Below are 17,354 nucleotides of genomic sequence, written 5' to 3' on the forward strand. Positions count from 1 at the left end.
TCTAAGTGAAATTTTTTGAACGAAACCATAGTTAGATGCCTTGAAGGAGTTACATAAAACAAATGTAACTGTTTAGTAGATTTATTAAGAGAAGTTTGATCAAAATATTTTTCCTCAATTCCATGCTGTTTGATATAGTTTACGTGGTTGAAGTAGGGATAAATTTGAAAGTATTTTATCTTAATTCGCTGTACTTGTCCGGAATCAGTAGAATCGCTGGGAAAACAAGATTTCAGTTTCCAAGGGTTAATGATTCAATTAACAACATAAAAAAATATTTATTAAAGCTCCTTCAAGGGTGCAAACAGACATGGAAGCACTTCTAGATTTTATCTTGCGTCGAAAGCTACTCGCATTGCAGTTTGGTACGCGAAGTCTTTAATTTCTTTTAATTACTTAAAAAAATGGGAAGAAAATTCAACTGCATCATAGAAGCAAAATTGAGCAAAATTTAAGTTATATGAACAATAATTATAAAATAATTATTGAAACGATATCACACAAGAGAAAATTGAAATAGCTTTATTCGATTCAATCAACTAGAAAATTAAAAACTATCATCCAATCCATTTCAAATAAATTAAAGAATGTGCCAGTTAAACATAAAGGCTTTATACTGAATACACTGCTTACACTACCACTACACTAACACTCACGATTACACTGTCTGGCGCGCGTTTCGATAACCAAGTTATCGTCCTCAGAGATTGGTTATTCAAACGCGCGTCAGACAGTGTAATTATGAGTGTTGGTGTAAACAGTGTGAATATCGTCAACGGTTTCAATAATTCCAACTTATGAAGGCTTTATTACTTTGATTAAGTATTGAGTGGAGAAGTAGCAGCAGAAATAAAAATTGAACCTTCGTAAAAGCATTATAATATATGCCGATTACGTAGAACGTCGAACGACAGGGTTTCCAATATCGAGGAATCCAAAAAACATATAACTGTGTGTGACGAAATTCTAATCAATAGTACTTAATAATAACATGTGAATCTTTGTAAATAGATATAAATATTAAATAGATAAATAAAAACGATTTCATATTTTGCGTATATATGCGCATATTTCACGTAATTGGTTTGCATATAAATTCCAACCTTAATTATATTAAGTTATCATAATATGTATAACCATATTTAATAGCAATATCTTTCGTTCTTTGTATAGACAGGCCTAAAATATAAAAGAACGTTCAACAGCTCTCCTTAACCTGTTAATTTTTTTTATTTTATTTGTTTATTTGTTTACTCTGACTCTTGGTATTTCTGATGATGGTAAAACAACTGATCGCAGGGTAAGTTGATATGAGTACACAGGACTATAAACTTGATTTATGATATGGGATAATGAACCTCTGTAAAGACCATGTGATTGTCAAAACAATTTAAATTCAATTTCTGGAATATTTCATTGCTAAAAAGTATAGTAAAAAATAACATCTTAGTGAAATGAAAAACCTTAAATTGTCCGCTATAAATAACTACACGTCAAACATTCTACCAAGATCGATGTTATCATTATCATAAGAATTGAATAACAACTACTGGTAGCAGGTTGGTTGAGTATGTATAGAGCTAGGGAAATGACCTTGCGAGCCAGACAATGGTCTACCTGGTAGTTCTATAGAGTTCACTACCTACAGAAAACATTGACCACTACCTTCGAAATAACTTTTTAGAAACATTTGTTATTATTAATAAGGATCGACCACATCAAAATTAGTTACCACTTTAGATTGATTGACAGTTCCAATAAGAAATTTATTTAACAACAAACTTGAATACAGACAGCTCTACTCTTATAATACCGTGAATATCAGTATGTGTAAATACATTTTAATTTGAATGACAGATATTTTTTCACGTTCGTTTAAATTCTTTCTAGGTATTATATTTGTGTCAAATAATATGTTTATTATATTAAAACAAATATTGAAGTAAAAATAAAATATATTTCCATATTATGTACCATGGGCCCAGTATAGGCCCAGACTTGCGCCAAGTATGTACAACTCTGACCCAAGCTTGGAAACCATTATAGGCCCAGGCTTGGTGGGACTCTGGAATGATAACATGCTCCTCGCTTGGTTAGCAAGCCTTTTTTTTGCCCTAGTGGTAGATGAAAGAAAATGCCTTCCTCTCAGCGCGGCAGGCGGTGCAATACTGAGAGTTCGTGTGGGACTTTCACCTCACTAAACCACCCTCCACTTTTAAAAACGTTCTTGGGAGAGACTGTGTACTGGTAGAACAGAGACTGCCATTTCGTCAGCATACCTTCCTAAATTACTATGTTTGTACTTACCCTTTCACCTCCCTATCTTCTTTTTCCATCTTCTTCATTATTGACGTCTTGTATTCTGTTACGTTTTGCCAATTTATTTTGAAGTCATGAATCTAATTAACTCCTCTCTCGACAATGTTCTGTTAATCTTCTTTTCTATTTCTCTTCTTTCTTGATTCCATCTCACACATTCGTACAAGACATAAGCAGGGTCGTCCCTTTGTTCACAGATATCGTGAGCTGTTTGTTTTTTGTTGTTTGTTTGTTTTAATTCTTTTAGTAAAGGTACCGAACAATCCATGTCCTATAAGAATCTGCGTGACAAAATAGTTTGTTATTCTATGCTTGCAATTCATCCATTTTTTAATTTCTAGGATAAGGCCTGGTTGCCTAGACAAACCCAAGATTGGTCTACAATCGTGGGCTAAGCTGGTTGCTTGTAAAAATAGATTTTAAATACATTCTTAATAAAATTATAGTTTTATGACAAATGTTATTCATAAAAGATAATTTCTTTTAATGTTAAGATATCTATTATGGATAAGATATTAGAACAAACTATAGATATTTAGAGTTCTGCCAAACCTGGCTGATTATAGGATGGCCGAGGTGGGATTATCCAGAGTTTAACCAGGCAGAATTGAATGAGATCAATGAAAACTGGAACACAATTTGACTATAATATAACTTAAAAATTGGTATATGTATATCCTAGGCTACTAAAAATCGATTACAATCGTTTTGAAAATGCTTAAAGTCCGGTCACCCCATGTAATCCTCAAGTGATTGATCACCTTCCTTATACCTAGCTTTTGAATTTCTAATGGAATTGAGATGGACAATGGCAATAAAATCAATGTATCCTGGTCTGTCAAATGCCACCTTTCTGTTAGTGTGAGTTTTTCACATTGTAAATAATCTGGATCGTCATGAAGGGGTGTTATGGTGATTGAAACTTTGATGAAACTGTGATGCAGTGGTTTGATGAAGCCGAAGATGACGTAAGTGATATAGACGAAATCCTAAAAGATAAGTTTTCGCAATCCGAATATTACAGTGTCTCTGAAATTTCATAAAAGAAGGAAGAGGATACTGCCAACGGGAACAGGGCCTTGGAATTGGAAAAGGAAAAAGCGGAATTTCAAGAAGAGAACACAGTTAGGATGAAATCTGCTTATTACGTGTACTGCGAAAGCCCGCTTAGATGGTGCCCAACGGAAGTCTTTTGGTAATTTGAAAAATAGGTTTACAATAATTTTTGATCGCAATTTTAATTTCTATTGGGAAAAATAGAATTATTACTGATATTAACATACTTTTTTGTTTCTCTTTCTAGCCATTTAGGGCACAATAATATTGAAGAATCCTTAATATCTCAAAATAGTATAATTGATAAGACAGTAACCTACAAATGACACCTAAAGTTCTTTTAGGAACTCTAAGATGAAGTATCGTAATTAACTATGAGCAAAAGAAATGAACTTCAGGCTCTAGATATAAATTCCTTTTATTTTGCTCCATCCGTTTTATGTCGTTTCTATGACACTGCGTTGACATCGTTTTAAAATCGTTTGGGCTGGTCCATAACCTTTAATAAGTCGATGCTTTTCATGTGCTATTGATTTTTAAGTCCATTTCCAAATCAAACCATGACTATTTTTGCGATAGGTGTGATATATTTCGAACAATGATGAGCCGTTCTTTTTTCAGCTTTGAGGTTTAACAATCCCGATATTAGATAAATTTATAAATAATTCTCAACATGTATATGGATTGGAATTGTCAGCGAGATTAGACGAAATGCTATTTGGTTTTAGATGTGATTTTAGATTCAAATTCTACATGCCCTTCGAATATGTAGGTATTTTCTTAGCACTTAGTCTCAAATACTACTTTTCAGATGGAGTATTAAATGTCCCAACTTTAAGAAGTTAATAAAAGTTCAGACTTATTGTATTCTGTACTAGTATAGTCCTTAAGAAAATCTCCGTATTAAATATACTTAGTTTATATTTATATACAAAGACGTTTGTGAGATTGATGTCAATTATTTCACGATTATTCTTTTTATAACTCCCAACGAAATTCTCTAGTAAAAAACAAGAGCCGACATTTTGATTTGTTAAAGAATGTCTAGTAAACAGTCACCATCATTGAAATGTAGATCAAGGCTAGATAACAACATATTATTAAAGTACAATCGAACCATTTCAAATGTTTTTTTATTTCTTGTTGATATTAAATCATTATAGTCTCTTGTTTTACTGTGAAACATATCAATTGGAAAAATCATTCCAAAAAACATTGCAAAGAAATGGAATGGACACTAATAAGAAAATGAAAACTAATAAGTAAATAGTAGTAATATACTTATTAATTAATTAATAAATTAAGGAATGTTTTAACTTTTAATATTAACTGACAAGAAACATTTTGCTTGGTTGAATTAGAAGTAGAAATTGGTATAAAATAGGCTAAAGTATAAAATAACCTTTTCTAGATAAAATCTTTTAAAAATCTGGTTAACCAGCCTCATTTACCGAATGCCATGATTGCCGTGCCATTCGTGGCATCAGCCTCAGAGGTCGATTACCGAGGGGGCAATGCAACCATTTTTATGAAAATCTAAGGCCAACCACTGCACTGACGGGGGTTCCATAAGCCATGGTCGTCTCAGAAAAAACTCATAACAAGTACTGCTACTATCATTTATTACAAAATGTATTCATTACATAGATCAGTTATTATTACATTCTTTTTAGAATTTGCTCGATGTCGTTGTGAGTGAATCCGAAATCTTTAATACAATTTTCAATTGAATTTTGAGGTGCTCAGATTCCTCATAGTATTTTCAAATTTTAAATATTTACGCAAAATTTATGTATGTTTTGTTTCTGATCTTTTATTTAGATTGGAAAAATGGATAGATAAAAATATATCTGAGCATCTACAATACATATGGCTGCTATTACATCACTCAATAAGTCGTGTGACTGACATACAGATGGCGCGGCTATTGTCAAATTTATATGACGTTTATGCATTACCAACTTACTTTTACAAGAATATGTGTTAAATTTTACGACATTTCGATTAGTCAGGAAAAAGTGACAACCATTTAAGTGAAGCTACTTTTGTTATTTTCAAACAATTTTGTGAGGCAGATTGCTGTGGCCGTAAAGATATCAAAATTATGCAAGAACATTTGACCATGAGAAAGCTTTTTCAAAGTGGGTGCCGCGTTTACTTTGTACACTAAAATCTTGTTAGTCAAATTTAAAACTTTTTATCTATAACGGCTGAGGTTTTAGTCAAGTACCCGCCACTGTCTTTGAAGCGTTTTCGAATTACTTTTACGTCGCTTGAGGCATAGCCAGTTATTGTCTTTGGCTCACGTGCTCCTATATATTTACATAATTACGAGTTTTTATGGTGTTTTAATGAGGGCTTTTATAAACGAAGTATCCAAGCATTTTATAAGAGAACTCTCAATTTTTGGTTTTTCAATGAGAAATATACAAATATGACAATATATTACTATTTTGCAATTTGAATGTAAATAAAATGTAAACAGCTAAATGATTTGTTTATTTTATATCTTAATATATGGATAACAATACGGTGAATCATTAAAAACAAAATCCATTTGTGAATTGCTCATACCACTTGTAAACATAGACAGACTTCAACATTTGGTGACGATCTTGGGCATTTATTTCAACTTGATAAAAATTAAAGGTGTTTGTTTGCGTAATTACCTCTTAATTAAATGAAAAGATCTTAATCTTATCAAGACAGCATCTCACTGTAAAAGAATCACCCGTCAAGAATGATCGAAAACACCTATTCAAAAGGTCCTCTTAGAGAACAATAACCAACAGGGTTACCAACGTTCGAAAGAATTGTACGAATTGGTTGAAACGATTAAATTATATTTGATTTTGTTTTATGTGACGAAATCTAACGACGCTGGCTGCAATACCGTGAGTGATCAACTTAACCTCAATCTCTGACATTTTGTTGCAATACTACTGACGTAAATATAGTACTTTGAGGACCCGCAATAATTCTTATCTTTATTTGATGCCGTCGGTAATCAGCAAATCAAATACTCTTAGGAAGGTGAACTATTATGTGGAAAATTAATAGTGGCTATAGGATTTACAATGTGCGCCTGTGTGAAGGTACACTTGTGGCCCTTGATGACCACTTCATGCAGCATGTGTTGCCGTAATTGTCGGTGTCTTTGTGATACATCACTATTATCAATCGGGAGTGTACAAACGCTGACCTGGTAGTAGAAAAAGATTAGAAGATTCAGAATAAAAATCACAAGCAGAATCCATCACAATATTCCTCCTAGGAACTAAATAGTATTGTAGATGGAACATAAAAATAAGTTAACACGGTTCATTTCATTTGCCGACAAACGTACATGATTATTTTTAAGTCACTCAAACATATCGACGCTACGTATCACATATGTCCGGTAGTCTAAGATAAATGAAAAATTCACAGATGTCAGTTGGTTCGAATGGACATTACAAGGGTTGAGAATCAAATGATGGTAAAATTATTAGTGAGATAAACGGGGATATTAGTAAGCGAAACTACTTTACAAGTTTACTGAATAAAGTCACAAAAGAATCTTAATTCCATTTAGAACTTACTTCACTATTGAGGAATAAATTGATAATACTAATTGATATAGTTTTCGAGGGAAAAACTTATATAAATATCTTAAACAGTGCGGTAGTTTTATAAAAAAAACTAGTAAAATTTAGTAAATTTAGTCAAAAACCGACGACTTTCTTGGTTTTTGACAAAACTGAACTTGTCAAATGTCAAGCAGAAATCAGAATGATGAAGTGAAGAAGAAAACTTTTTTTTTTCAAAACTGTTATCTAAATATTTAGGAAGGAACTTAACATTCACGTCTGAATTCAAGATATGTATATAATTTTAACAAAACTACTAAAAAAATAAAAAATATATATTAAACTACGTCTCCAGAAAGGCCGTAGCTTCGCTTAGATCCCGGCTTTCGAGATCTGATCGCTTCGTGGTCTCGAGATAGAAGGAATTTCTTCACAATTCCAAACGCCTCACCTGGTTTTGTGTTAGTATAGAACAAAAAGCAGGTAGAAGGTTTTGGTTTTTCCCAAAGTCAGGCATATTGGGGAGGATTCATATAATTGTATGCTACGAGTATTTGGACATTAAGAAGGTTATATTGAATTTCTTGGGTCAGATATTGGTCAGTCAGATATGGACGGATCATCGTTTTATTAAACTAATTTATTCGGAGAAATGTCTACTTATATTAAGTATTTTTAAATGCAAGGGCACATGGTGTGGCCGCCACATAACCCCCTTCTGAGTCTGTGTGTTTACGGAAACCAGGCTTGATAACATTGTACGAAGTCGTCGCTCTGAACGTGGTTGGGCTGGTGCGTCTTTCTCTGCTGGTAGTTCATCGGCTGCGGCTGGTTATCGTCAGGGTGCTGTTCCGGATTTTGGTCTGCTGCTGGTGCCTGACGACTTCGTAGGTAGATAGTCATGACATTGTCGTCTGATATATCTCGTTCAGCGTGTACGCCGGTTTCAGTCAGCCGAATGTTACAGTTTTTTCTGTTCCTTGTGATTAGATAATGAAAGTTTTCTCCCCTCGTTCAATCACTTTGTAAGGTCCGTGGTAAGGCATGCGCAACAAGATTTTCACCCCGTCGTGGCGTTGAAAAACGTATTTTGTTGTAGCCAGATCTTGAAAGACAGAGGGTGTCCGTGTGCCATATCGCTTCATAGGTGTTGGTCGTAGGAGGCCGAAATGCCGGCTTAATTCCTCAAACAAATACTACTAATAAACGTAATACTCACAAAAGTTTTCGCAATTTTTTAAGGGTTGTAAGGCTTCATCTATAATGCATTGTTATGGAGACCTTTGTATTTTATGTATTCATAGAAAGAATTTGTATATTTTACGTTTAGTATTTAACATAATTTTTATTGTTCAATAGAGTTGTTAAACCGATTAATATTTCCAAAAAAAGTTTCGGAAAAAGAGCTCCATTATGATGAGACACAATAAAATTGTATAAAAGTGTATCATTTTTTTTGCAAAACGTCACGCAGTTGGCAACAAACAGATTCATTGAACTTCAACAGTGGTTGGCCTTAGATTTTCATAAAAATGGTTGCAATGCACCCGCGGTAAACGACCTCACTCATACTCACTCCAAGAAGTTAAAAAAAGAATGCTGATGCAATTTTTGAAACAGAAATAATTCATTTTATTTTGTAAACGGATTAATAATTCAATTAACAGCGTAGATCCTTCCTCCAAACAACTAAAACTAAGATTTTTTATATTTATTCAAATTATTTAAAAATCGTTTGCTTCAAATCATTCGCTTTTTTTTTCTTTTTGACTATAAAAATTCAGAGAGGAAAGTAAAGGTTCAAGTTCTACTTTCAGTGCATCGGTTCACTTAGCGGGTATTCAAATAGGAAAGTACTGATCATTCTATGGTACGATAAACTTAAAAGAATAACCGATAGATAACCATTGTCCTTTATTCTTTTTACGATCGGATTCTTGAGGTTTTCATTTTTATTTTTTATTTTCTGTGCACTAAATATTTTTTTCCATTTTAGATACTCACGAATCTTTTTACATTTTTTATGTACCCTACAAACAAATATTTTGGTTTTGATCGTGTTTCGACTGCAATAGAGCAATCTTAGCTGACTACATCAGAATAGCGGTCGTGGGGTCAATAATCGATTTTCTTGTATGTACCCTTGTTAGTTTTTTGATTTTTTCGGTGGTGAGAGTTATTTTGTATCGTTTTTTTTTATGATATCTCGCGGACTCTTTTTTTAATACTTTTATATCTATTTCAGAGGAGCTAATTCAGATGAAACTGATTATTTTTTAATCAATCCGCAAGTAAGCTTTTTATCGATTACGAAAAGGCTTTTGATAGAGCTCAAAGTGAAGAATTGATAAAGATACTGAAAGAGAAACAAATAGATTACAGAAACCTTAAAGTAATAGAAACACTTTATCATAACCAGACAGCTAAAATGAACATAAAGGGTGAACTAACAGAAGAAATACATATAAAACGTGGAGTAAAACCGGGTTGCATATTACCACCAATACTTTTTAATATATATTCGGAAGTAATTATACAGGAAGCACTAGAAGAAGAGAAAGCGGAGTTAATAACGTAAGATATGCTGACGACACTATCTTATAGCGGAGAATATAGAAGACCTTCAAAGAATTACGAAAAAGTTAAGAAGACTCAGCGAGCAGTATGGGCTACACATGAATTTAAATAAAACTAAATATATGCACTTCTCAAAAATGCAAGATCAAAATGCAAATATCTAAGGACTATAAAAGTGAGAATTGAAATTGCTCGAAGTGCATTTTATAAAATGAAAAACTTCTTTCGATGTAAAAACTTGAATAAAGAATGATAAAATGTTACATATACTGGATCCTTCTGTCCGGAATGGAAGCAGCTACATTAAACAAAGCAATAATGAAAAAACTGGAAGCCTTTCAAATGTGGATATTGAGAAGAATACTACGAATATCAAAGACAGATAAAATCGCAAAAGTTTTACGCAAAATGGCATAAAAGAGAATGATTGATTATCATAAAAGTCCGCAAATTAGAGTACTTCGGTCATGTAATGAGAGGACAACGATACGAATTCCAAAGATTGATTATGCAGGGAGAGATAGAGGATATAGTACTTATAGGAGGTATAGGACGACGAAGATTGCTGCGAAACTTTAGGGAGTGGCTCAACTGCATAGCAAAGCAATTGTTTAGAGCAGCCGTGAATAAAGTACAACTAGTCGTGATGGTCGCAAACCTTTGTCCGAAGATGGAACTAAGAAAAAGAAGTATTTTGTAATCATAATTGTGTAGTTATTTCGTATTTACAGAATCCATTTACCCCCGTATGACCGGATAAATAAAAGTTATGATTTAAATGCTGTAGCCTAAATATTTAAATAAATAAATGTCGTTGTTTCCTGATGCAATCAGGCCCATTTAAACAATCGACCCAGTCATCTGTAGTTGAAATTTTTTTTCTTCATAAACTTTTGTTAAGTTTAGACTATTTTTGATAGAAGTTAATTCCACATTTAATCAACAGAAACCAATTTTTATAGTAATTGTCCCATTCTTAGTGACCACATGTTCCTAGCAATAACTTTTTCTACGTATATTACAAAATGATAATATTTAGTCGTGATAAAAATGATATTGAAAATTTGGTGCGTCCCCTGTATTCTTTTCCGGCTTATCGATATCAAACATCAACTGTTGCTTTGTCAGTTCTGTGGCAAAGGAGTTGCTTTTGGTGAACCATTTAGGTAGTAGTGTAATATTTGTTCCTTTCGTGATATGACCTAAATTATATCTAAAAGGTAAGTTATATATTTAGTAGATTTAATTAAGTATTTTTTGAAATATCAGCGAAGTAACGTCGAACGAATTCTTTATAAAAATATATCGACGCTATTTTTAGAGACCGGTCGGTGTATCGAATCATTTTGTGAGGTTATGTGCGACGTTGTCAATTACAACGGAACGTCTATAGTTTCTATTATATCAAATAAATCAAAAATGTGATAATGAATGTATTCTTTAATTATATTTTACAACGTCAGTACTTCTATTTGCATTATTTGTATTAATTCATGCACGTGTTAAAACTATTTGTTTTTTAATAACTACGCTGGCGATAATTACGAAAATGTTAAATAAATTTCTACAATATACAATGCGGGCTGAAACTTTTCTCTTTTTATTGGATGTTTAAATATCAATTAGCAATCAAAATAGTTTATTAAATTGGAAGAATTGTATCTTCAATTCGTATGTTTCAATAGACATTGAAATTGTTTCAAAAAAATATTTTTATTAATTAACAACCAGTAAAAACTGAGTACCTAGTTAAGGTTCAACTTTTTATTTTATTTTGCAAGCAGAATGAAATTATAAGTGTGCTGTTCAAATATTTAAAAAGATTTTGGATATTACAATTTTTGCAAAGTATTTGTTCTATAGTGTTATTAAGGTTTTTGTCTTGTCTTGTCAGTTGTTAAGTGTTTCACAGTGAGTTGTGTCCTGCATTGAGGGGGCTCAATTTTGTTATTTAAATAACTGTAGGCGAATTTAAAGTGGCCTATTCGTAACCTAGTTAATTTAACTTGGAGTAATTGTTCCATTTCCGATTTCACATCACATAGTTTCGATTTCGATATTTGCCACAGTGGTTTTGGATGCTTCTGTATATGCGAAGTGAAATTTAGGAAATTTATCAACTCTAAGGAGCAAATTCTTTTCCAATCAAGACATTGGGAATTTCTAATTTGTTAAATTTGCACTGTGTAGTGTCTGCGGTGGGATATTGATCGACCATGGAGGGGAGCAGGTTTAGGAATTAGATGTGGAGTTCTGCATGAATTTGAGTGGCTCTTACATGAAATGGCGCATCAGTTTTGATGTTAATCGGATGTGGAATTTTGTAGCGATTGTCATGTATGATGGAATAAACTGGATTCAGTTGGTTTGTGCTGATGGATAGCGCATATAAAGCGGCAAGGTATTTTTTTTCCTGAAATGTAGAGGAAATTCTTTGGTTTCGAATTGCAAGCTTTTTATTGAGCTGGAACTGAGTGCTCCTGCTGCTATTCTTAGTGCTCTATTTTGAATGATTTTTGGTTGGTTTAAGGCAGTAGCAGTTATAGTGAGATATGCTCGTGATTGTTTTCGTGCTTTCAGTTTTCTGTCAAAAATCATTCCAAGAAATCTTATGTTATGGACAAATTTTAAGCGATTGTTATTGAGCATTAGATCTGGGGTGTAAGATTGTGTTTTTTGGAAAATATAAAATGCATTTAGTTTTTTCAGTCTTATTTTTGCTCCCTATAAAATTGAAATCTATATTTGGTTCATATTCTTGTATTGTATTAAGGTTTGATATCCTCGTAATTATCAGTAAAGTTTTCATATATTACAAATTTCGTGAAATGTGATAAACATAAAAATGTGGCATCAGGGCAACCAGTTTATTTATATCGTTGCGAATATAAAAGCTGTTATGTAAACTATTTGACCTTGGTAGTGAATGGCTAATCAATTTAGAAGGTTGATTAACCTTATTTAACGTTTTTATATGAAATAAAATGAACCTATTTTTATTTATTATGTTTTGGAAGGAATTATGTCAAATATCATCTAATGATTGGAATGTTTGTATATTTATGCTAGGTATAAAGGGATTTCTAAATGTAATGAGATAAATATAGATCTTCAACTTGATATATTTGATTTACTTTACGTATTTTTAACCTATAAACAAAATCTGTGTTCAAGTTGTTTTCCAAATATATCATTTATCATAATAATCGTGTACGGAATTGTCTTTATTTTCAAAATTTCTTAATGATAGTAGATATGTGGCAATTAATCGAGTTCAGTTTATCATTTAAAGCTGTTGCAAACTGTTTTTCTGAATAATGCGAGTGCAAGTGTACTAATCTTAATTCGGTCTTCGTTCTCTTCAAAATGATTTTGCGGTTGTTATTGTTTATTACTGTTGAGGTAAGTTTGTTTGAAAACTTAGCAATGGGTTGAAACACAAATATTCTAGCCACAAATTGGAATAATCACCACCTTACCCAAATAGGGTATATTAAATTTTGAAAATGTTATGTTGGAGTTTTTGTTCGCTTGTATTAAGAGTTTCTAAAATTTGTCTTCTTACAGATACACAATTTTAAATCATAATAAAACATAGAAATATATCTTTAATATCAATGTGTCGGGATTTACTGATTAGAAAATTGTATGAAAATGAAATGCTGATGATTTTGTCTATATGGCAGGTCTGTTGATGTAATGGTGTTTGTTACCACAAAGGTAGATCATTCTCCCACGAAATGTGATTCTGCTTATTTCTGTACTCATTCAACCACGGTGGCTTCATCGGAGAACAAAGTTTTTAATGGGAATTCAATATCAATATGTGTTCTAGCCCATTCGCTGAGTTGACAATGCATACAATGGTCATTTGGAGATAATACTTGAACAATGTGAATCTTTGAAGCTGTTAATCCAACAACATTTTATAAAGTAGACGGACACAATCTCATTTGATGAGAAGTGCGACGAATTCATTGATTTGGATCTTCATAAATGCTTCTCTGTACAAAGGCTAAAGCTTTTTCCATGCTCAGCGTCTCGCGATAAAGAAACTCGTTGAGTTACTACTAAGCATGAAATATTTTTGTGTGGGATATGATATATTTTGGGAATGGCTTTAATATAGGGAAAATTTTCGTCTGTAGAGCTGTGAGTGTGATGATTTTTAGGTTCTCTTGTATTATTTCTTGTAGTTGTCCATTTCGCTGATGAGAAGTTCACCTAGCTACAGTAAAATCACAGAAAACCTCTAACACCAAAGCATCTTAGGAGATACAAATTATGAAGATGATCCCTGAAGTACCTGGTCTGACCTAGAGATGGCGATCTAAACAGCATATGATTCAAGTTTGAAGACGTCACGTTGTTTGGCAGCATCAATAGTAAACGTTTACAGTGAATTGTGAACATGGAAAAAATTGGTCATCGTTATGTAATTCAATACTTTTATTTGAAAGGCCGCAGCCCAACCAAGAGACTGCTCCTTCGATATGAATAGTAACATTTTGGGTAGGTGATCAAATGAAGTGGAGACTCCAGAAATGTTGAAGAAAATTCACAAAGCGGTACTGGATGATGTCGACTGGAAATGCGCGAGCTAGCAGACATAGTAGACATTTCAAAAAGTGCGGTACATCACCTATTGACTGAAAATTTGTGAATGTGAACAAGATGGGTGTCGCGTTTGCTTACAATGGAACAAAAATACCTTCATGAAGATGTTTTCGTCGGGTGTTTGTCAATGTTTCACATAATTTTTGCGCCGTATCATAACCATGAATGGAACGTGGGTCCATCACTTCATTCCCGAAACGAAAGAATAATCAAAACAATGGACTGAATAGGGATAACCGGCTAAAAAGAAGACAAAGACCGTTCCATCTGCAAGCATGGTTATGGCGTCTTTTTTTTGGGGATGCGCGTAGGATAATTTCCATTAATTATCTTGAAAATGAAAAATTATGAATGGCGAGTATTATGCGAATTTATTGTAACGTTCAAGCAAAGAAATCAAGCAGAAACGACCGGATTTGGCTAAGAAGAAGTGTGGATTCATGAATACAATGCTGCAGCTCACCCATCCGTTATTGAAATGGCCAAAATTAATGAATTAAAGTTTGAATTGCTACCTCATGCACCCTATTCGCCAGATTCAGTTCCCTTGGATTATTTTCTGTTGCCAGACTAAAAAAAATAGCTAGTTGGTCAAAGATTTGCCAACAATGAACATCCTCGGATCAGTGAGAGTTAACGTGTTCTAAAAATGATCTATTGTTATTTTCTGAAGTACGATTAAGTACGACAAATGAACGATTAGTTTGACGAATTGAACCATAATTAGACAAAAAATAATAAAAATAATCCATAATGAAATGTCGAACAAATCTAAACGGAAAGGAACTAAGTGCTGTTAAATGAGTTGTCAAAGGAAGCAGTGTGATCCAATCTGATTTTCTTATTTTTGTTAAAAAAATTTCACATTTATAGATATGAACAGCTTTTTAAATAAATGAAATGAAATGTCTCCATAAAGACATATTTAACTGAGAGTTTTACTTCAAAAGACTTTGCAATAGACCATAAAATTGCTAACTCTATCGGTCCCATTTAACTCAATCCTCTCATATAATTTCGTCTGGCCTCTCTGAACGTTTTCTGAGTGTTGCTAGTGGCAACACAGGATATGTAATTTGTACTCTATCGTTAGTTTTCGTATTTGATTGTCAAGTTTTAGAATATAGCAGACTTGTATAAATTGTAAATACGGGATTCTACAAAAAAGTCATCATATCTGATTACTATTTTTATATGAGTTCCCTGCTAGATATTCAAATAGTGAAAATATTTATGCACAAGATAACAGTAATATTACGATATAATTTGATCGTGATAACCTCTCCAACTAATTTTTTTCATAGTATTTAGCGATCGGAAAAAATGACATTTGAACTATGTCTGTTAGTACGAAAATAAGATTTTAATTTATATTATGACGTCAGTGGATCAGTATTGCAATAATAAGAAAACAAAACAAGCTAAATATTGTTTTGAATAGGTTTTGTATTCAATTTCGGCCAATTACAGATCACATAATGTCGGAGCTATTTGTTTAAGTGTTAACTAGCCTAAATGTTTTATCAACCTCTGATTCTCATTGCCACTTACTCAACATATATTGTTAATTATAAAAATAAGCAAACTCCTTACAAAATAGTAACTTTAATATCTAAAACTTTGCTTCTGATACCTATTTTTCAACGTTATTTGGTATTTTATTTTCAGATGTATTTATATATAATAGCGCTGTTTGTTTTATGGATTACCTATATAATTTGGAAAAATTATAGTCTACCACCTGGACCTTGGGGTATACCTATTTTCGGTTACTTACCATGGATGGACCCAAAAAACCCATATATTACTTTGACAAACTTATCCAAAAAGTATGGTTCTATTTATGGACTGAATCTCGGTAGTGTTTATACTGTAGTTTTGACGAATCCAAAAACTATTAAATCGGTGTTTTCAATGAACGCCACAACAGGCAGAGCGCCCCTATATTTGACTCATGGTATAATGGAAGGAAATGGTAAGTATGCCCCTCTAAACATTTCTTTGTCATATTTGATTTGATCGTGATCTAAAACTCACTTCTACAGAGTAAATAATAAAATACTGCTCACCGTTTATGTTTAGAATAATTCTTCACATTCGTGTGTATATTGTGTCTATACTCGTATTTAGGTAGAAAATGCTGTTCAATATTAGTTTTGTGGGATTTTACTGAAAAAATTTACTTTAAAAATTTTTCATTATAAAAAGAATCAGAATAGTTATCCATCAAATCCAGAAATAGACCATGAACTAAAAAAATCGACCCAGAAACATAGAAATAGTTGGAATCTCTGGATTGTTTTTGGCGACGATTTAATATTGTTCGCATATAACATAAATTTTCTGAGAAGAAAAGAAACAAAAAACATCGAAATGAACGTGTTCTTATATATGGTAACGAAAGCTTGATACTTTCAAACTCTGTCAAAAACAAAATCCAAGCAGCTGAAATGAAGTGCTTACCCAGAATTTAACGTATCACCAGAAACGATAAGAAAGGACTTGTGTAGAACCTGTGATTAAAACAATTGAAAAACAACAGCTTCGAGGGTTTTAAGACCTTTGTAGAATGGAAAACAATATACCGGCAAAAAGGATTTGGCAAGCTAGAGAAATGGAAAAGAGAAAAAGAGGACCCCCAAGGAAATGGTCGGAAAGCAAAACTGCAACAATAAAAAAAACCTACACTAGTATGTAGCTCCTATTAAAAACCATCAGTACAAGATTACTGCACCGTAAACATTGATAATGAAACATAATGATTGTTCATTGTAAACTGTATTATGTCTAGGTTACCTAAATTCTTTAAAGAATAACAAAACTCGTCATTATTATAACCTTAATTTAAAGAAAAAGTATGGCAGTATCATTAGACATTTAACCTCTCGACAATAATTTACCGAAATTGCGTGCGCATCCTGTTACGCACAACATTAAAGTGTTACATTTGAAAAATAATATGCGAATTTATTATAAGACGCGGTGTTGCCAATACAAAACATTCTTTATTGATATACTTTTATTATAAAAGGATTGTAGAATTTTTTATTTAATTCTTATAGCGGCAAACGGTGCATTGCATGAAAATTTGGGGGTCTTTAAATGATGATTGTAAGTATGCGAAATGCATTTTTGGAAACATTACACCAAAAAAATAGTATACGACCGATGTCATATTAATTTGAAATATATCGTTCGCGTTAGGACGAGTCATAA

General features: G+C 32.6%; 1 protein-coding gene and 1 long non-coding RNA gene across 4 annotated transcripts in view; both read left to right on the forward strand.

The window, feature by feature from the left end:
- Positions 1–3,036: 3,036 nt before the first annotated feature.
- On the forward strand, positions 3,037–5,681 carry LOC130445296 (uncharacterized). Its single transcript, XR_008910038.1, has 2 exons — positions 3,037–4,143; positions 4,787–5,681. It is a non-coding gene; the product is annotated as an uncharacterized LOC130445296 (long non-coding RNA).
- Positions 5,682–10,599: 4,918 nt separating this feature from the next.
- LOC130452413 (cytochrome P450 306a1) overlaps positions 10,600–17,354 on the forward strand; it is a 33,869-nt gene continuing 27,114 nt past the window's right edge. Inside the window, exons 1-3 of one of the 3 annotated variants that reach the window (XM_056791685.1) lie at positions 11,419–11,482; positions 12,772–12,923; positions 15,807–16,113. In XM_056791685.1, the coding sequence (XP_056647663.1) occupies positions 12,888–12,923; positions 15,807–16,113 (343 nt within the window). In that variant the 5' untranslated portion in view covers positions 11,419–11,482; positions 12,772–12,887. Of the gene's footprint in view, positions 10,742–11,418; positions 11,483–12,765; positions 12,924–15,806; positions 16,114–17,354 lie in introns of those variants that run through there. The other 2 variants (XM_056791686.1, XM_056791687.1) reach the window with 2 other exon arrangements.

Source organism: Diorhabda sublineata, chromosome 1 (assembly GCF_026230105.1).
Source record: "Diorhabda sublineata isolate icDioSubl1.1 chromosome 1, icDioSubl1.1, whole genome shotgun sequence".
NCBI lineage: Eukaryota > Metazoa > Arthropoda > Insecta > Coleoptera > Chrysomelidae > Diorhabda > Diorhabda sublineata.